General features: G+C 46.8%; 1 protein-coding gene across 2 annotated transcripts; it reads right to left on the bottom strand.

Moving 5' to 3' along the window:
* Positions 1–6: 6 nt before the first annotated feature.
* tiparp (TCDD-inducible poly(ADP-ribose) polymerase) lies at positions 7–19,445 on the bottom strand. Of its 2 annotated transcripts, none has more exons than XM_056611286.1 (7): positions 19,161–19,445; positions 17,171–18,290; positions 9,632–9,824; positions 8,845–9,032; positions 5,041–5,328; positions 2,325–2,582; positions 7–1,274 (listed from the first exon to the last, which is right to left on the bottom strand). In XM_056611286.1, the coding sequence occupies exons 2-7, from the start codon at positions 18,265–18,267 to the stop codon at positions 1,085–1,087; spliced, it is 2,214 nt and encodes a 737-aa protein (XP_056467261.1). In that variant the 5' UTR covers positions 18,268–18,290; positions 19,161–19,445; the 3' UTR covers positions 7–1,084. The 2 variants fall into 2 exon arrangements, with proteins under 2 accessions (XP_056467261.1, XP_056467262.1); XM_056611287.1 differs by having other exon boundaries at positions 18,687–19,445.
* Positions 19,446–21,630: the final 2,185 nt, after the last annotated feature.

Genomic DNA, 21,630 nt, shown 5'->3' on the forward strand with positions numbered 1-21,630 from the left:
AAACGAGGCCACAGAACGGCTGCCCTCAATGCCAGAGATCCACTCACACAACACAGTAAAATAACTAAAAAGAAACAAAATGTTAAAACAAAACAAAAAAAAAAAAGGTCAAGGTAAGGCTCGACCCACTCTCACTGTCAGTGACTTCTCTCTTCCAGAGGGTGGAGGATGGGGGCTGGATGGCACCACCGTGGTAGCTAGGTGTGCAGGCCTCCAGTGGTTTGAGTACAGCCTTCTTGAGGAGCTTCCAGCTGGGCCGGTCGAGTCTTTCACAGCGGCGGCACAGGTCGCCAACCCGTAGAACAGGTCGGGCTGGGGCCGTGACGTAGAGGAGCCACATACACACCTACAGGGGGGGGGGGGCGGCCAGAGTCAACGATCCGAGTACTAGTTTACGCATTGGTGATGATGGTTTCCTTTGTTACAGCCTCTAGATAGAAGTTCACTCATTCGGTGGGTTTACAGTACTACGATTTTTATTTTATTTTCTTATTAGCGAACAGGATATTCGTGGGGAAGGGGGGGGGGGGGGGGGGACGTCTGTTCGGGTCGGGTCCGGACCGGTTCAATCCAGTTTGTTCCGAGTCAGTTTGACCCCGGTCAGATGGGGTGCGGTAACAGGGATTGGTTTCCGTGAGAAGTCATTGGTAAAGATGTTGGTTAAGGTCCAGTCACAATATTTTCCATCCCAACAGAGTGTGGACCGTCTGTACGTGCTGCGGTCTGTAGAAAGGGCCGGCCGGCGGGCGCAGGCCGCAGACGTCCTCCGCTGTGCGTCTGTCCAGTGCATATATGGGTCACATCGTATTTGGGCCAGGAGTCGAAGCACTTGTTATTGTAGATGCTCTCTGGATCATAAAATGTCAAGCATTCCCCAGTGCCCGTCGTTACCCAGAATCCCCCTGTTCCACGGCGGGTTAAAGCATCCGTTTGTTTTCTTTTTGTTTCGTCTTGTATCCTGTTTTTTTTGTTGTGTTTTTCACAGCGTATCCAAATGCTAACCGGCCCCCAGGCTCCGGGCTGGGGTGGGCGTCGGGGCGGGGAGCGGATGGGAGGGGGCTGGTTCCGGCCCCGGTCCCGTCGCTCACACGGCCACGGTGCAGGGCACCTCCTCGTACTGGATGATGAAGTAGGGGTAGCTCTGGTCGTCGTTGAAGATGACGTAGATCTGGGGGTCCACCCAGTTGTCCACGCACGAGTCGTACAGGTCGCTGGAGGCGTCCCGCGGGCTGATGGGCGGGGGCCGCCGCATGGACGGGTTACCCACCGTGAACCTGGAGAGAGAGAGAGGGAGGGAGGGGGAGAGAGAGAGGGAGGGCACAGGGTTCAGAGATAAGCCGCATGTCCCCAGGGTGAGTTTGCATGAGGCCAGAGACTGTGGGGATAAACCCTTCAAACCGGTGCCATGATGATGCTTCTATTCAATGACGCATTCCCTTAAGTGCATTTCGTAAGCATTTTGTTCTACAGGTTTAAGAAATAAAAATTGGAATAGTTATTATTATGACTATTATTATCAATTGTGGTATTATTCTTATTCAATTTGGTTTATACTTCCATCCGAATAGGCTTTTAAATTGATCGGAATTTAAATCTTTTATGGTTTGCCTTTGTTTAACCAATGATTATCCTACTCCGTCTCTTTCCACTTTAACTCTCGAATAACAAAAGTCACTCGTTATTTAGTACCATATATCTAACCTAATATACAAATACACACACAAACACAGGCTATATTCAATTCCAAGTAACTTCCAGGTTTCATGTAAATAAGACTACAAAATACATACTACTGCCCGTCTCCCTTTGCATTCCCTTCCCTTTAGTCCATATCAAAACAATGCGGCTCTGATTGTGATAGATAATCATATGCAAAAAACACATCGAGTACCTTTCCGCCTCCTAACCCTCCTGTCCCCCAGTGTCATTACATACCCTATAGGTTTAGACAATAATTTAAAAAGGCATAAAGCCAAGCGTTCCATAGATGCACATGGAATGCGTGCAATGCAGGCCATCTTGCTCGTCAAGCTTCTTTTTTAAGACGTTGTGGATGGCTTAAAAGACACAAAAAGTACGGTGTGGGAGTGAAGTGGCATGCGTTGACGGGAATTCGGTCGGATATGGGCACGCTATGCACGCGTGCGTACATGCATGCAGTGGTTTAAAATGCCAGCGCTATAACCGTGACCGCTGTGGTCATGGGACAGAACCGCGGAATAATGCCATGGTCCAACGAAAAACCAACGCATGTCATTTTGTAGCTATTGCAGTCAAATCCATTTAGTATCCTAAACACACCCACACACACCACTGTTACGCACCTGCCCGTAAGGACCTTGGCCAGGAACATGCAGTGGACCCCTTTGGGCGAGCGCTTGGAGAAGTTGTGGGAGTAGACAGCCTTGCGGGCGAAGTAGGAGCCCTGGCCGAACATGGTGGCGTGCTTGCCGCAGACGCGCGGGTCGAAGTTGTGCTTGCAGATGCCCTCCACCACGTCGGCCGAGGTGCCGTGGAACAGGTGGCGCTCGCTCAGCATGCGGTCCATCTCCGAGAGCCGCCGGGACATGTACTCCTTCTTCCTGTGGGGGCGGAGCGGAGCAGACACACGGCCGTGACACGGTGAGGGGAGCCTCGACTTTATGGCTCGGACAACATAACTAATTAGCTGCCGACCCAGGGGGACAGTGGCTGTAGAAGGGGCATTATAGGCACATTGGGGAGAAAAAAGGGGGGGGGGGGGGGGGGGGGGGGGGGGGGAGCGAAAGAGAGAGAGAACGAGAGCGAGAGCCACTACAATGTCACTGAATGCTCAGGGTGCTGCTGGATGATGATGTTCTTTTGATTACTACTTAGGATTCTGGACGTCTAGGTGCACAGAGCCACTTTTCAGGGGCGTGCCTGACAGAAATATGTAATGCACCAGGATAAACTCATCATTATGCATTTGTAACCTTGCCGGAGGCCATCTTGCCATTAAAAGAGGAAGGACTATTAACATTATTTAGTTTGTGCCAAAACTGAATTGAACATCTGCCATTCCATACGCTTATCTGCCATGGCTCATTCGGTGCACAGACACACACGCGCACAGACCCCTAACTGACCTCAAATGAGCCCCTAGTTTGTGACTTGAGACACACACACACACACACACACACACACACACACACACACACACACACACACACACACACACACACACACACACACACACACACACACACACACACACACACACACACACACACACACACACACACACACACACGTCATCCTCATGAGCAAATCGGGTCAACAGACAACCACACAAAAACAGATGTAACAACACGACATCCAGTGCTCCGAAACGCCAACATGCAAAGGCAGGCACATGACGCGTATCTAGAACAAACACACAAACACAAAACACAGTTGCTCTAACACACACCCTCTGCTAACCTGAGTCATTCCACCACAACCATCGTGTGAGAAAAGGAAACTGAAACGCGGCAGGGTACCACTTCCTGAGAGCCAGGAGCGAAGACACACACACACACACACACACACACACACACACACACACACACACACACACACACACACACACACACACACACACACACACACACACACACACACACACACACACACACACACAGAATGAAACCATGCGGTGGCAGTTGTTGTGATGCTTGACTGCCACAGCTGATGAGAATGGCAGCACACATCCCACCAGAGCGGTTAACACAACACTCACGACAGGAACAACCAGCAGCAGCTAAATCATCGCTCTGCACCCACCCCCGTTTCAACACACACTCATCTCCTTCTCACGCAACACACGCGTCTCATTTGACTGCCTCCGCCTTCTTCTCTTACTGTATCTCTCCTGCTTGTGCTCAATTTACTAAATTGCTGTGCAGCTGATGCGCCGGCCCCGCGACCTGAAAGGCAGGGGCTGTTCCCCAAAGTGAAGGCTGCAACCTGGCAAGAGCACTTCCTTGCTAGTCCCGTCCTATGGAGATGAGGCTAGAGTGCTGGCTAGAGTGCTGCCTAGCGCTCAGAGTTTAGAACGAACATGAGTGATCTATCAAAAGAAATGTGGCACAAAATATTTCTGAAAATGTTCAAAAACTTCACTTGTGTAAAGCAATGTGTATTGGTTTCCAGACGCAATTTGTAAACACCCCGCACAGCATGTGATGATGTGAACGCAAAGAATTGTAAGTATTTTGGCTCGTTGAGGATCCATCGATGCATCCTTGAAAAATCTCGGAATTCTCAAAAATAAAGGACGCGAAAAAGGGCACGAAATTCCAAGCGTTCTCAACATTGGAACAGTGCTAGTCGGCATTCTATGACGTAGCATCCTTAAATAGGCGGCCGGTGAGCATGCTTCCTTTACTTTGGGAATGAGTCAGGGACTCATTTGATCTTTGCCAGAGAAACCCGGTGAATTATGCAAATGGCCAGTGTATCCACGACATCGCCAACCCTTTTGAAATTGAATTGAGATTACCAGAGAACATAATTAATTATTAATTTGTGTCAATGGTCTATTGTTTCCAATGCTGTGGTTCTGACTCCATGAAGATCCACAACTCACAATTTTCACAATGCCAATTATAAAGGATTGAAACTTTAATTTCTTTAAAGCAAGTTGCAAATTTCCAACTGCTTGCATCATCCACATCGTGATCAGCCCAATGTCTCAATGTGCAGACGTCAAACCCATATGGCCTACGCACACAACAACAACTGACACAAGTGCAACGACTCATGAGCAATTGCAAACCCAACATTTTAGCGGTTTTCTCCCCTTAATAATTCTACTGGCATCATGTTTTCTGCAGCGCCGCCTGCTATCTCTCCCACTCAAGGAAACCGAGGCAAAGCGTTATTTTCCAAGAACCAAAAAAAGCCTTTGTAGTTTTCTGCTAAATGACTACGCCAACTCTGCAATACCTCCCAGAGCAAAAAAGGAACATGTTTGCGGAAAGTCCGCGCTGCAGTGACTGCCGCTGAAGTGCAGCCAGGCCTTTTGGGACAGGAACTGACCTCTTGTATTTCTCCCACAGGAAGGGGTTCTGCACCCGCAGGATCTTGAGGATCCTGAACTTGGTCTCCGACACCGTCTTGTGGAACAGGCTGTACACCGTGCGGTAGCTCCGGTCCTCGCGGGAGACCGGCACCTGCAGGAAGTCCTGGCTGGTCGCCATGGGCAACCACGTCTCGGGGAAGAGGGTAGGGGGGTTGCAAGTGGTGGGCGAGAGCGGGAGAGGGCTGGAGAGCTGCTCGGCCACGGAAGAGGAGGGGTGAGGAGAAGAGGAGAGGGCGCCTAGAGTCCTGCAGGGGGGAGGGGGGGAAAGAGAGAGAGAGAGAGAGAGAGAGAGAGAGAGAGAGAGAGAGAGAGAGAGAGAGAGAGAGAGAGAGAGAGAGAGAGAGAGAGAGAGAGAGAGAGAGAGAGAGAGAGAGAGAGAGAGAGAGAGAGAGAGAGAGAGGAGAGAGAGAGAGAGAGAGAGAGAGAGAGAGAGAGGAACGTTAGAGATATGGAGACATCACAATTTGACGAGACAGCTTTCTGCAAATATTGACATTGAAAGGAAACCGTGGTTGGTCGTCTTTTAAAATGGCTAACACTATAGCCGCTGTTTCCCATTACCTTATTAACCAGCAAACAAATACAAAGACTGCCACATGTGTAATGGGAACGCCACAATCAAAATCCAGTTTTATGGGCTTTTTTCTCTCCACTTAACCACTTCCAGCCCTTAGTGAAGATGGGAATCCACCGTCTCACAGCCTCGACCACGACACGACATTTCACAACACAGCTCCTTAGCTCACATCTGCCTTCGCTCCCCTCCAGCCCCCAATCACCGCGGCATCTCAACATAAACATCGCTGGCTGTCCGACGCACTGAACCGACGCGGGGGAACGAGTGTGGCGCGTCCAAATAAAATCATAACGTGGCGACTGTCAACAATGACATCAGCTCACCATAATCAGTCCTTCACCATGCAGAAGGGGGTGTCAGGGGTCTGTGAATACGACTCCCAGGGCCCGACACGTACGCACACACACACGACTCCTAACACGCTTTGCTCTCTCTCTAATGTATATATAAAAAAGAGAGAAAGAGAGAAAGAGAGAAAGGAGGAAAGAAAGGAGGAAAGAAAGGAGGAAAGAAAGGAGGAAAGAAAGAAAGAAAGAAAGAAAGAAAGAAAGAAAGAAAGAAAAGAAGAAAGAAAGAAAGAAAGAAAGAAAGAAAGAAAGAAAGAAAGAAAGAAAGAAAGAAAGAAAGAAAAACAGGAGCAGACAGAAGGCTGACTGAAAGTAAGACACACTGAAAAGATTGGCAGAGCTCAAGGGACAAACAAAGACAGCGAGAGAGAGAGATAGAGGAGAGAGAGAGGGAGAATGATGTGCAGGGCAAGGAAAATGAGAGCAGGGGGAGGGGGGGGGGGGGAGTAGAATGTCATTGTAAAGCTGTCACGGACGTGTCAGCTAGAAAGAGAGAGAGAGACAAAAATAACTAGTCTCCCATTTGAGTCAATAACGGCAGTTTGGCTGCCACGTTATGGTGGCTGCCAGTCTTGAATGCTGTTGGCACTTGGCACCGTCACTTGTTAAGTGTTGTGTGTGTGTGTGATTCGTCCTTGGTGTGTTGTCAAGAGACTTTGATTGGTATGATGAACCCCCTCCCTTATCTCGTCCCTCCAGCCCCGAGATATCTCTGCGATCAATCCCGTTTGAGCGTACTTTGAAAAGATCCCAGGCCGGGGGGGGGGGTGCAGAAGAAAACAAGTGTGAAATGAAAGCAAGCGATAACAAGAGAATGATGGGGCCTGATGGTAGTACGGTGACAGAGAGACACGCATACAGAGAAACTGTATGTGTGGGGGATAGAGAGAAATGGGACAATTACCAAAATATAGAGGAAGAAAAAGAAGGAACAAGGGAAGAAGACAAAAGAGAAATGTGCAGGGTGAGAGAGAGAGAGAGAGAGAGAGATAGAGAGAGAGAGAGAGAGAGAGAGAGAGAGAGAGGAGAGAGAGGAGAGAGAGGAGAGGAGAGAGAGATAGAGAGAGGAGAGAGAGAGAGAGCAGAGGAGGAGAGAGGAGAGAGAGAGAGAGAGAGAGAGAGAGAGAGAGAGAGAGAGAGACACAAAACGCAAGGAGGGTAGAAGAGACCAATCAAGCTAATGACCTGAACCTCCTGAGCTTGGCACAGATTGTTCCGAAACACACACACACACACACGGACGTACGTACCTGAAAAAGAAAATGGGATGTGAAGGAGGGAGGAAAGGAGGAGAAGGGGGGAGGGAAGCAGGAGACGAGTGCAGGAAGGCTGCTAGATGGGGTTTGAATCCAAGTAGGAAAACGAGTGAAAATGTCCCGAGGACAAATGCTCCACTCCACATTCCATCTTCCCACAGTCATATTTCACACTGCAGCCTCAATCACCCACTCCACTCCGTCACCGCTCCCCCCTCTCCCTCTGTCCACTGGGCTGGGGGCACATGGTGGGAACGGCCTGTTCCAGGTCCCGTGTGCGGGGAACTGAGAGGAATGCCTTTGCAGCCCTAAGGGCCCTTAGCCACTGTTTTTTTTTATATAACAGAAATAATTTAAACTGGCCTGCCTTCACACCCATGCACTCTCCTCATCTCATTCTCTCCCTATCTCTCCTTTTCACTCCCCCCCCTTTCATTATCTGCGTTCTCTCTCCCCGGTTCAGACTTGTTCGTAGCAGCCGGGTTTTGCGGCGGTAGCGCGGGCCAGTGGGCTCTGCGGTGACTCATGCTGCTGCTGCTAATATCTGATCGGAGTGTTTACGGGGCGTTTTCTAATGTAATCCCGGGGTTGCTAATGCTAATGCGCAGCGGAAATACAAAGATCAAAAGTGTGTATGTGTGTGTGTGTGTTGGGAGGGCCTTGCTGAAGAGAAGGAAACATTTGTACTCGGGGAGCAAGAAAGCCGCTACGCTGCCGGTATTGTGTTCCGGGGCTAGCTAGTGTTTGTGTCAAGGGGGGAGGGCACTCTTAAGAGAGCTCAGAGAGTGTATCACATGCCCACTGGCACAGAAAGAGTGTGAGAGGGGAGTGAGTGAGTGTGCGTGCATGTGTTTACACACACACACACACACACACACACACACACACACACACACACACACACACACACACACACACACACACACACACACACACACACACACACACACACACACACACAGAGACAGAGATTGCACTTGATGGGGAAAAAAAGCCGCACAAGCTAATGCAGGAACATGCGCTACATACTGAGTGTGCAGTCAGATGGCTGAATACTTATGGTGTTAATAAAGGATAACATGATTACATTGTTACATAACTGCGGGGTTGTTCCAAATCTGTTTGTCTGGAGCGAACGCTGTGCCTTTTGACTCAGACTCTCGATAACAAAGATAATATGAATTTATTCAGAAGATTCCTCGAGAAGTCGTAACTTTGCAGATATTTTGTAGATAATCAGACACAGTACCAAACAGGGCACCAAACACAATTCACCCACACACTGGCAGCGGGGGGCAAGTGTCTAGCCAAAGTAGTACCACTGCAATTCCTTAGGATTGTACAAACACAAATCAAAGACAACCAACACATATCTTATGAACTTAGCTTGACTCTAGCTGGCACCCTCTGTATTTCTACATCATAAGGAATCAATATACACGACAGCGGTTCAGCTCAGTGAGCAACCATAACATTAAGGCGTTACCAGAACATCCAACAGGGTCTTCGTCACCCGCCGCTTATAACAAACAAGTCTACTAATGGGGCTGCGACGCAGCCCTCGTCATCGTCGGTACTCACTGCAGGTGCGGCGACAGCATCACCGACGACGTGTACATGGGGCGCTTCTTGATCTGCCGGCGGAAGCCAAACACGGCGTTCTGCTGGAAGCCCTCCTTGATGTTGAGGATGTACTGGTTCTGCAGTGTGATGAAGCGCACCTCCTTCAGCCCGCGGCCGCTTGCCTCCTCAATCAACCTCACCACCGGCTTGGGGGGGAGAAAAGAAAGAGATATTGAGCTTATTTAAAACACTAGAGGGTTATTTTGACGGCCCTGTATGCACTGCACTGCACATGCACGCACTTGTGTGTTGGTGAAGGGGGATGAGGGAGTTGGGTGAGGTGGAGTGACATTGAAGCATGGCAGGAGCCTTCACTTAGCAGAGACAAGCTGCTAACATGTGTCATCGCCAAATCACAAAGTGATCAAATGTCAAACAAACCAGCTCACACACACACAGTTGATTTTAAGTGATTTGTTAGAATAAATGGCACTGGGAGCCGCTGTGTCAAGAAGGCACTGGGTGTGTGAGTGCATTCCAGAGTCTGCATGTGTGTGTGAACAAATTGATTCTACTCAAGCAGTAAGTCAATTAACTGCTGTGAGAAGAGCTAATGTGTGGCTGTGAGTACACACACACACACACACACACACACACACACACACACACACACACACACACACACACACACACACACACACACACACACACACACACACACACACACACACACACACACACACACAGAGAGAAAGAGTGACCCACACATATACACACAAAAGAGTGACACATGCACACGGCTCACCTCTGAGTATTCCCTCCAGCCGAAGTTGTCTCTGCAGTAGTACTTCCACACGGTGTGGCAGCTTGGGACGGGGTTGGGGCTGGGGCTTGGGGGTGTATTCGCTGGGCTGGGGGGCGTGGACAGCCTCCGGACACGGTCAAACTCCATATCACACACAAGCAAGGCCCCGAAGTCCAGGGAGAACACTCGACCCCTAGAGAACACACACATTCCAAGTTACCACCATGGTGATGTCAAATCAACAACAGCAGCAATAGAGCCATCACACTGTCAACAGGATGCCATCCGCTCAAAAAGGTACAAAACGGAGAGCCAGCGGTGTTCAAAGTTCCTGTTACTGGATCCCGTGGCGGCTCAGTCACACTCTGAACTCGCTACCGGAAGCATTCCGCGAAGCTAGTCACTAGGTCTTCCGTCGAGGCACACACATGGCTTGGACAAAAAAGTGTGTTCATCAAACTCATTGCCGTGTTGGGGTTCTACTGACAAGCAGCGTACAATACCAAATTCAAAGTAAGCCCTGAAATGAAGGTTGTCTTATCTTAGTTAGAAAAAAAAACAGGCAGACCAACACTAGGCTATTACTGCACCATTTATTAATCTCAGTGTGTCAAAACAACCAGCGAGATTTGGCTCTTTTCCATGCTAACCTTAACTCCTGATGTCTGCATCAAAGGTCTGGATGTGTGTCTGTTTGTAAATGGTATCAGGCCATGTCTGACCTAGAATGGTTTTGCCAGAGGCCTTGTAGTAGATTAATGTGTTCTCTCTCTTCCACACAAATGCACACTGTTCACTTACATGCTGAGGCTTAAGAGGGCAAGCACATGCAAAAATGTTTAATGGGCTAATTGATTTTTTGGGCTGGAAAACTAATTGGAAGCAGTGTCAAAGGGTGTGTGTGTGTGTGTGTGTGTGTGTGTGTGTGTGTGTGTGTGTGTGTGTGTGTGTGTGTGGTGTGTGTGTGTGGTGTGTGTGTGTGTGTGTGTGGTGTGTGTGTGTGTGTGTGTGTGTGTGTGTGTGTGTGTGTGTGTGTGTGTGTGTGTGTGTGTGTGTGTGTGTGTGTCATTTCCTAACAAAAAACATCGACTATCAACTTAACAGGGACAGGAAGAGAATGAGAATGGACAGAAAACCCAAGAGGAAGTGAGGGTGTGATTCTGTCAACTCATTAGTGTAATGGCCTGGAGAAGTGAGACGCTGTGATACAGAGGTTACATTTAGCTTCCTCTTACTGGATTCCACCAGAAGCGGAGTTTTTATACTTCAGCAAAACAAGTCATTGGGTTACAAGCAAACACGCAGTTCCTCACACACAAGATTTCAGCCATCTCACGGTCGGACTAAACACACCCATTACCGCATTCAAGCTATTTGTGTAGGCCATTTCTGCCACGTCATGGTATGACTGTATGTCCCAGTATGAATCAGGAATGGGTTACTGATATTTACATGCGAGTCCGATATTACCAGAAGCACATAGTAGAAAAAGCGTGCTGCTATGCGAATAAACCGTAAAAAACAGGAGACACAACAGGATATATTGACCGACAGCAATACAACATAAATTAAACATACAATCTGTCACAACAGATTTTAGGATTGGTTTAATGTGTCCCAATGGATTGCTTGATCCTCATACTTTCAAATCTTTTTAAACGTCTCTGGTAAAAGTCATAGATGGGTTATAATAACCCTAAGGGTTTAAAAGGCAAGGAGGGCAGGGCCAGATAGCGGTCGGATAAATAAAACCTACGGCAAATGACACAGACTGTTCCGTCACTCCACTTTGTACGTTCTCTCCTCTGTGTTCTCGGTTGTTCCACCATTTTGTTCCGTCTCCCCTCTCTGTTCCGCTTGTTCTTCATTGCCTCGCCTTACATACCGTCAAATCAGCGTCTCAGGGCTGGGCTGACATTCAACCCCAGCAGAGCTCTCAGAGGGTTCCCGTGGGAGTAACAAACAACCATGTTTCCCTATAGCTCTGAAGAAGTACTGTAGTAACATAGAGGACACCGTGTTTCAGAGACCAGAATTGAGCGGTCATACGTCATGCTTCTAATTTCACACCCTTAGACCACCACAAATTCTAAGTTTTTCATCGCCCTGTTGGTTTGGACCTTTTTTGTTGTTCTCTGGGTTATTTGGTTATTTCTCTTTCTCTTGTTTTATTTGTGGTTGCCATTAAAAATGACTTGGCCCCTCGATGCCGTTTGTGAAATCAGGCTGATGTGTTGCCAACTAATAAATGTTTTGTAGAAACTCAAAATTCTGTCTGCTGGGCTGAATTATTTTTCCTCGAGAAAGGATTGCAAGCCTCCTGAGAATTACTACACAAACAAACACCCCTGATTCAGCTTCACATTAGTCTCCATTGCGCTCGCTCTGTTCGGACAAAACAAATACAGCTTTCCGTGTGTTGTTGTAAGGGCATACTTGTGTATGTCACACACAAACGTCACACACACACACACACACACACACACACACACACACACACACACACACACCACACACCACACACACACACACACACACACACACACACACACACACACACACACACACACACACACACACACACACACGTTTCTTCAATGTAAACAGAAATGTACTTCAAAAACACAATTCCATGCACCTAACACAAACTGAGTTCCTATCAGACAGACTAACAAGATCATAACAGATACACAGAGACAGACAAAAACACACAATGATCCAAAACCTCATTCTCTCTTTTAGTGCCCTCTCTCCCAGGCCAGTTAGCCTTGTTCAAAAAATAAAATTCCTCTGGTTAAATTAAGTGCACTGAGGATCTATGGTTCTGGTGCAGGAGCCAATTGGGAGCCCTGCTTATAACTGAAGACACACCCACACTGGCACAACCATAGATCCAAAACTTGCAACTCAAGTTTGTACTCATTAACCAACGTGCTAAAACAAGTTTTTGCCTGAAAGAGTTGGACATGGAGTTATTGTACTTAGGGAAACCAACAACACACAAACAAACGGGAAAGCTCACGACAGAAACAGAGAGAGGCAGTTAGAGAGAACTAGAGAACAGGAATGGCTTTTCCGTGGAAACAGCGTACCCTTAAACACAAAAAGGCATCACGGAGCCACGTTCAGTGTCAACTGCTCACTGTACTTTAACCTTGCAGCTCTTGAAAGGGTTTGATTCTAAACTCTTTGCCGGACAGGGATGGAGAACCCGGAGAGACACTTTATTGTAGATAAAGGAGGTTTAGCACTGATCTTCAGATGACACAGCTTACCTACAAAGCTACACCTAACCAAAGAAAGGTAAGACACCCTTTAGAAGAAGAGGAGCACCTGGCACACACATTGAAATTGAAGTGTCAACTTCCAAACACCAACCGTTTATGAACCTAATATATAAAATATATACATAAAAGAGAGCGAGAGCGAGAGCAAGAGGGAGAAGTGAACAGTGTGGACTCGACATGTCCTGTTCATGTTGTCCTACTCTCTGCACAAGATCGTCCCTCTGGCTGTGTGATGAGAAGGGTTCGCAGTGTCCTCCCTCTGTCATTCTGTCTGTTGCTCTCTCTCTCTCTAATTTATTACACTACCCCCTCCCCCCTTCTCTCTCTTCCTCTCTCCCCCTCTCTAGGTGGTTAACCTGGGGAGAGAGGAAGGAAATAAGGAATCCTTGGTTGTTAAACCTGGGGAGAGAGTAAGGATTCTTCTGGACCAGTTTGGAACTCAATGTGAAACGCCCCGGAATTACATTGCAGACCTTGAACAAATACCAAGCGTCAAGCTCGATAATAGAACAGACCTGCTCAGAACAGAACGGTAACTACATGTTTTAAGCACCATGTAAATTAAAAAAAAGTAGTGTTTGTTTCAGAGATAAATTAGATGAACGGATGGACAGAGAGACACAAGAAATAACCCTTAATGAAAACAAGACAGAGAGGAACCAACAGGTGTGTGTTTGCAGGTTGAGTTAGTTGATGAGTAAGACAAGGCACGGTGTCCTAGACCTCAACTCAATGAATCATACACGCAGCCTTTCCGACGCTGTACCTTCCATACACACACACCCCTTTGATCTGAATCCGACATTCTGCACGCAATCAACACAACCAATGCAAGGAAGCCGACAGTCAAGGGACAACAAGGCTTTGACACACACACAGACACACACTATCTTCTCAACTGCATAATCACTCAGACAAGAGTCATATGGAATACCCTTGTGTAATAAAAACAAAACACACAGACAAGACCGAGACACACACACACACACACACACACACACACACACACACACACAAATTAACTCACATGCACCCTTTGTGTCAGGTCGCCCTGCCCTTGGGGCTCAGTGACTCTTTATTGAAGTTAACGACACGCAAGTCTTTATCACCAGGTCAACAAAAGGTCTTTCTCTCCCGACGTCTCCCCCTCTTCCGTCTCTACGTTTAATCGGAAACCCAGATCATGAGGTTACAGCTAGCAGTGCGATGAAGACCCAGAGAGAGCGGTTATCTAAGAAAAATATCTAACCATCCATAATAACTCATTCAAAATGAACTATGCGTACACATCCATCTTCCAAGGGTAGACCCCAACTGGAGGAATCAGACAAAATGTTTGTCCTTCTGTGTGACTCATAGAAGCACCCGCAAAAATCCTATCTAACCACTGACTAGCAGGTCGGCGGCAATGGGATTAGTGGTACAGTCCAACGTTTACGAGCAATGACAGGGACATTCCTGCTTATTGCCCGGTTCATGACTAAGGCGGATTAGGCCCGACTTCCCTTCCCGCTTATCATATGGATGGGATTAACAATACGCCATGGACCATGGACACATGGGAATTAGGGGTGGGAAAAATAATCGATTCTTCGATGCATCGCGATTCTCGCTAGAACGATTCTGTCTCGATGCAGATTAATTAATAATCTGAATTAAAAAAAAATAATTAGAAAAAAACTTTTTTTTTTCTTTATCTTTTTTTTTGCATGCTGCAACATTCTGTTCGCCAGAGAGGGATAATTTTTGTCATTTTAAAATCATTGAATTTATCTTCAGTGTGTATTGGCCAATCTGATTTGTCTTGACACGATTGCGATTCAGCCTACGCATAGCATGCGTGCAAACTCACAGCCAGACACAAGAACTCCTTCTAATTCAAGAGCAGCTTTTCCTTTAATGACATAGAAAATAAAGATTAGAAAGAAAATAGAACTGAAACCTATTTTTTGCATGCTTCCATATTGTGTTATAATGCAGGCTGCATTGGTTATGGCATTGTTCATAGAAAGTCATATTTGTGACAAAGCTTTCTCTCTTATGGACTATTAGATAAGTTAATTCATCTGTTGATGTCTTTAATGATCATCACAAAAGTAGGAAGTGATTAGCAAACTCTGAGTAGCAAACCCAGATGTATAGATATTTTTTTGAAAATCACGCATGGAAATGTACATAAAAAAAATAGTTGCATCGAGATGCATCGATAATCGCTTCAGAATCTAATCGTTGACCTCATAATCGGAATCGAATCGTGAGGTGCCAAGAGATTCCCACCCCTAATGGGAATGGTGTAAGACACACACATCTATAAAACCACCCTAACACATAAAATCAAATATGGGCACACATCCATAAGCAGAATGCAGCACAGGTCTGTTTCCATACTGAGTGACACTAGGTCTTCTTTAGTCATCTGCTGCTCTTTAAATCACAAGCCATATTATCGGGTTGCATTGGTTACGTCAGAGATGATTACTGTGTGTGTGCGTGAGTATTTTAGTGTTGACAGACAGGTTGGATAGCATCTCTATAGAAAGCCAATCCCACTGAGAGCAAAAGAGCATGCCTGCCCTCTGTTTCTCTATCTAGCTCTATCTCTTCTCTTCCACCTTCCTTACATACAAAGACACACATACCTCGTTATATGATCGATGGTTTTAAACTTAATTTGAGACCAGACATGAATAATCATAAAAGCTAAACCATTAGCTTAAATGTTTTCCTTCCCACTCCCAATACAGGTTTGATGAGATATACAACAGTAACGATCAAGAGGGCAGGCCCAACCCAGAAGCATACTTTCAAAATCTGGTTGTATAATTGGCCCCATTAGTCCACGTACAAGTAGTAGCATAATGAGCAACGTTTACGGGCGAACGGCTCAGAACAGGAAACACCGAGAGATGAGGTCATTGGAGGACCAAAGAAAAAACATTCTCACACCATTCTCCCTTACTGCATAGTATCATCACATGTATTTGGTGTTGTAAATGTGCAAACAAGGTCGGAAAGAGTTTTTGTTATGTTGCGTTTCCTCAATTCCCCTCTCTGAAGATAATTGTGTCCACACGTTAGGTGTCTGAAATACCAGTTCTTATTAGAAGTAAAACAAATAGTCATAATAATTACTCTTCTACTACTAATTGGGCACCCAATTGTCCACAACAACTAAAGCCAAACATAAACTTGAAAGACGGAGGCTACTCCTGAGAATTCCTTTCAGGGAAATGACGTCCAGGGTGATTCCTCTTTTACAGAACAGGGTATGTGTTACACATTAGATAACCTCCCCCCCTGCCAACAGAATTCTCTCACGTGACAGGTGCAAATCCTGTTTGTGGAGCAATTTGCACTTTGCATAGAGTTTCAGTTGAAAACCTGAGTCAGCAATACAATCGCGCGCACACATAAATATAAAGTGTAAACATGCTGATACACTGAAACACACACTCACAGACATCTGAATGCGTGTTCCCACTCAGACACAGACACAAAAGGCTGCCCCGCTGGCCTCCATAGGCAATTAAAATGTGTGAATGGTACAATTGTATAATGTGTGCGTACGCGTGTATGCCCGTGTGCGTGCATATTTGCATGCCAGGCAGTCTAAACCGCGTGCAAGTGTCAGTGTCTATGTGGGCAAGAAAGCCTCCCACCGCCTTGACCTCACAAGTCCTAGCGAGGTCCAGCAGCCTCCCTCTACCGCTACTACACAAAAGACTTGACAGCTTCTAGCTTGCTGCACTTCCTGGTTTAAAATCTCTGGCCAATAACACCGTTCATAGAGTACCATTTAGACCCAGGATGTGTAACGACGAGCTCACTCATACATAGCAGAGGCATATTTGTATAAACACAAAAAAAACACAAGCAAAACACACAGGGCAACAAAAGCTCCAACGTACACAGTTCCAAAAGGCAAGCAAGCACACGCATACGCTATAGCTTGTTAATACAAGAGCTAAGAAATCTATACATTCTCTCTCCACGGTGATCCCACACCAAGCATACATTTTCCACGGAAGTCAATCAGGATTTATATGACCAGGTCAGCCTATACATGGTTGTCATCAACAACGTTTAACGTGTCCCAGTTACAACCCTAGTAAATACATAAAAAAATCATGAGGATAACAGTGATCCATCATAACAATCGAGGATGGGACCTCGATATTTTGTGGTAACAAGTAGGCCTGGTAAAGGTAGGACCTTCAGGGTGAAAGGGTTCGGGAAACAAAGATATACTCACTTGAATTTGAGCCTGACTTGTTCGTTGTCTGGGTTGCAGTACAGTCTCTCCAGCTGCTCCTGGGACTCGTCCGCTATGCTCTGCCAGGTGTGACTGCTGCTGCTGTGGATCTGCCAGTGGTAGGGCAACACAGTATGGTGGTGGGCACAGTCACTGCCGTACACACACAGACCCTGCAGGAAATCCACACAAACGGACACCGCGTCCGACTGGTGCGTATGATACTGAAGCTGAGTGAGAAGCTCAAAGACCAGGTCCAATGAGGCCTCCTCACTTTTATTCTGAAATATCACTCCTTTGTCAGACTGAGAGGCCTGGGTGAGTGGAGGAGGGCCTCTGGTCGCTTTGATGGGGAGGCAATTTGCCCCCCGCAAGGCTTCAGAGGCGAAGAGGTCACCGGTTTTAATGCCCCTATCTTGGCGAGGAGGTGGGGGTGATACTATGGGAGTGACCCGGGTAGGTGTTGTCATTGCAACAGTCCCCCCGGCCGCTGGACTCACGGCACCTAGGGAAGGCTTCAGTTGAAAGCAGTGGTTGTCAGAGTTAGAATCCATCGCGACCCTCTGAATCGCTAGTACCGCGAGCTTTGGCCGCTCCACTCTCCGTCGCTCCGTCTCTTCCAGTTCCGCTGTAGTGTCGGCCATTTCCGCGTCGGTGTCGTGGGCCAACAACCCTGCCACCGCACCGCCAGCCCCCGAATTCTTCAGACACACCTGACCGATACATGTTTGTTTCACCACCGCCGCCGCGCATATGTTTCCCGGGGTCCGACTCGTTTGACTGTGGGGAACAAACACTCCGTCGCCTGTGACCAGAGCGTCCGTACTCAGCAAGGTCTGGAGAATAGGGTCTTCGAGAGCCCGGTGTAGACATTTGGTGTCAAGTTTTCGTTGTCCGTGTTTCTTTTTAAAGTAAGGTTTAACTAGGGGAATTTTGTCCGGAAGTCCGACCATTGGTTGAACCGCGAAATCGTTTCGTCTGTCCATACTTAAGCTCATGTCCAGCGCGAGCCCCGTCGGCACATCTTGAACGATCTTGTCGCTCGAGACGTCGGTCGTTTTCTGCAGAATATGCAAACTTTGGTCCATGGTGGCCATGGCACTCCTATAATCCTACAGTCCTGGAGCCAGAGCGGGAGGGGAGAGAGGGAAAAGGCGTCATACAAGACAAACCACATTTAATCCATTGCACATCTGGGACTTGGACATTCAAAGGCATGTCTCTGATAATTAAAAAAATAACCAGAAGAAATCGACCCCGTCTCAGTGGTGAAATAAACGAAAAAAAGACAAGCGAACAGTAAAGGGAAAATATTGAAAGACATAGTAGGCTAGTCAAATTACTTTCCCGGAGTTTGCAGTCAGTCGAGCATACGGCCTACTGCCCGATATCGAAACGCTTCCCTGCCGCTGTTATCCAAGTCATTAAACCTTTATTATAGGCCTAGTTACATTTTCGTTTTTGTAATAGGGGCGAGAATAAACTTCGACATTTCTACATTTCGGGCCACGTTTACCATTGTAAAAAACAGCTTTTCCAGATGATTCGAAAAAAGAAATCCTGGGTGAAACGGTAACAAAACGTCTCAGGACTATTTTGATCACGGGGGCTTGATACACAGCCTACGTGCCGCTCAAACATCCTTACCCCAGCAAGTTTGCACGTAGCCTGCTGTCTAAATTAAAGAGACACACACAGGCTACCAGCAAACAGGGACACGGTGGGGGACTCGAACAAAAGAGGATGGGAGCCGTGAATAAACGTTTAAAATGTTATCTAACGTTGTATGTCATAGGATACACATATAGCACCGTCGTATATGCGATTACTTGGAGCTACCGCTGGCTCGTATTGAATTTTCCCAAAACACTGCATGGGCGCCGCAGTAGGCAGACTGGATAATTTATTATAGCGCAGCTCTCCGAGAGCCCTCGTTTCGACACCATGAGCCCGAATGCATTTCCTCCAAAACGACGAGAACATCGCTTACCTGTTTAATAAAATCCACTCGGCACCTCTACTAGTCTCGCTGTCGTGTTTATAATCCCGCACGAACATCGGAGAAGCCTTTAATGTTCTGGTGATGTCCTCGACTTGTACCGGTGCCGTAATGTTGTCCGGGACCGCCGTGTGACAATGCGGCCGTTTATAACTTGCCCTGCTCCTCTCCTGTTTCTCTACTGGCCCCCCTTTGCCGGCTTCAGTACTTCCGTAACGAGGAGGAATAACAAGGTAGCTCGCAGCTGTTGCGGGGAACGCTGTGTGCTCTGTTCTGGAGTCGCATCGAGGGCCAATCGCCGCCCGCTAACCTGGCCATGGGCGGGGCTTGGTGTGTGAGCGAGCGAGATCGAAAGAGAGTGAGAGCGAGGGAGAAAGAAAAAGAGCGAGAGAGAGAGAGAGAGAGACGCACACACACACGCACACACAAAACGCAAGGAGGGTAGAAGGATAATCATGAAGGATGTGTTGCATCGTGCATCGAGAATATGAGACGTCGACTGTATCCTTAAGAGTATAGGGCCAGGTTCATTATTCCACGTCCAAGTTTCTGTTTCATGCTAGTTGCCAATGTTTTCCACGTGGGTGAAAAGCATTTTCTAAAGGACAAAGCCCCTGTTCTGTTAATGATTTGGCGACAAAGGACTCGCACTGCATCTAGGCAAGTCACTGTTGTATCTGCCTGGTCAACATGATAGCCTCGAGTCGCTCATAACGACCTTTAAATCACAGCCCAAGCTGGTTGCCTGTTATATCACACTCGTATGGTTTGAATTAATAATGTATAACCAGTGATGATCAAACGTGACGCATTGTTACTACTGCGCTGTACGTTACACTTTCACACGTCATCTGGGCCCCATTACAGAACTCTCGTCAGTCGAGTTTCCTTATTTTCCATTATGGGAGAGTTGGGCTTATACAATAACGTATTATTGACCAGCAGATGTTGCCGTTTTTCCTCCTAGGTGATTTGTATTTGTAGCCTATGAATAGACGAACTGCCCTACAGCTTAACGTCCACCATTTAGGGTTATAATTTAATTATTGAGTCCACTTACAAGGGTAGACCACACATGAAAATGCAAGGATATAAGGGCCTTAGGAAGTCAGTATCGTGTTTTGGGTTGAGCGCGGATTGATTCGAAATCCTTATTCATAGGATTAATCACGCGTAGGCCTACCTATTAATAGCCTATCAGCGTCCATGCCCCTACACACATGCACCCTCCAACCACACAAAGGTTCAAAGAGCAACCCATCTGTCGTTCGACGCCTATTGACATGCAAACCACGTTAACTCCATTCCGCGTCCACAGCGCACAGACACACGCAACTACAGATTAACCACCAGTAAGCAGAGCAGGCCGACAAGCCAAGCCCTATAGAGAGAGTCCAAGGGGGGAATTATGTCATAGAGGCCTAGAGGCAAGGCTCTCGCACACCATGGAGAGCCTTGCCTCTAGGGCGGCAGTACAATGGGGTATACAAATAATCGTCTGGCGGTGTTTTTCACCCCGTTGTACGTCCTTGCGCGCCACCAGTGGTACGTAAGGGTACTGCATGTGGTACGTGGGATTGCATTGTTGCAATATAAACATTTGTTGTAATGTAAAAAATATATAGATGATTGGAACAAATAAATTATAAATATTGTTCAGAAAATATTGTATTGTAGCTTTTTTTTATGTGTATTCCATAAAGTTTTCCATCGTTATGTATTGTGTTTACTATTCACACTGGCCGTGGCTTTTTTTGCAGTAATTATTGTGTCTAAAGGGGGCGATGGAACTCTTTGCTCCACCCCTGCATGTTTATTTATCTATTTAATAGCATTTACATATGAGTGGGTCTGTGGAATTTAGAGGCACACCAAAAGCCAAAGGTGGGGAACCACTGGTCTAGCAGACGTCTACTTTTCGTTAAAGCAGTTCAACAAAGACACATAAATGGCCAGCTTGGCAACATCTGTTGGTTAGAACGGGTACCGTGGAGTAATTATCTGGGAACACATACCGGGCAGGATTGACGCATTCCTCCTGGTCCGACGTGCATAACGTCCTATTGTTCATGTTTGGACTTGCACCAGACGAATCTCTATCAAAGAGTGAACCTACCTGCCAATTTATGTTTGCTAGTTGTAGACTGAATGCATAAGGAGTGCCTGAGCAAACTGTGACCGAAACAATTTCTCACGGGATTGCTCTCGTTTCCTCTACAGGAATCATTTTACACACAAAAAACAGTGATAATCATTGATTTACCACAATGAATTAATATTCAGGAATATATGCTTATTCTACAGATATAATAATAATAATAATAATACATTTCATTTAGAGGCGCCTTTCAAGACACCCAAGATATGAGAAGTAATGGCCTTTAAAATTATTCCCATAATCATGGTTATGGGATAGTTGTGAGCACAGTGTCAGTAATAAGCCAGCGGCCCACGTTGATGG

This window comes from Gadus chalcogrammus, chromosome 16 (genome assembly GCF_026213295.1).
Source record: "Gadus chalcogrammus isolate NIFS_2021 chromosome 16, NIFS_Gcha_1.0, whole genome shotgun sequence".
In the NCBI taxonomy this organism is placed as follows: Eukaryota; Metazoa; Chordata; class Actinopteri; order Gadiformes; family Gadidae; genus Gadus; species Gadus chalcogrammus.

What these genes read in the sequence shown, in the direction of transcription:
- tiparp (XM_056611286.1), bottom strand. Translation starts at nt 18,267, where the DNA reads ATGGCCACCATGGACCAAAGTTTGCATATTCTGCAGAAAACGACCGAC. An exon ending in CAAGTCAGGCTCAAATTCAA is followed by an intron (nt 9,825 to 17,170) that starts GTGAGTATATCT and finishes TGTGTTCTCTAG; the next exon opens with GGGTCGAGTGTTCTCCCTGG. An exon ending in ATGCTGTCGCCGCACCTGCA is followed by an intron (nt 5,329 to 8,844) that starts GTGAGTACCGAC and finishes TCCCCCCTGCAG; the next exon opens with GACTCTAGGCGCCCTCTCCT.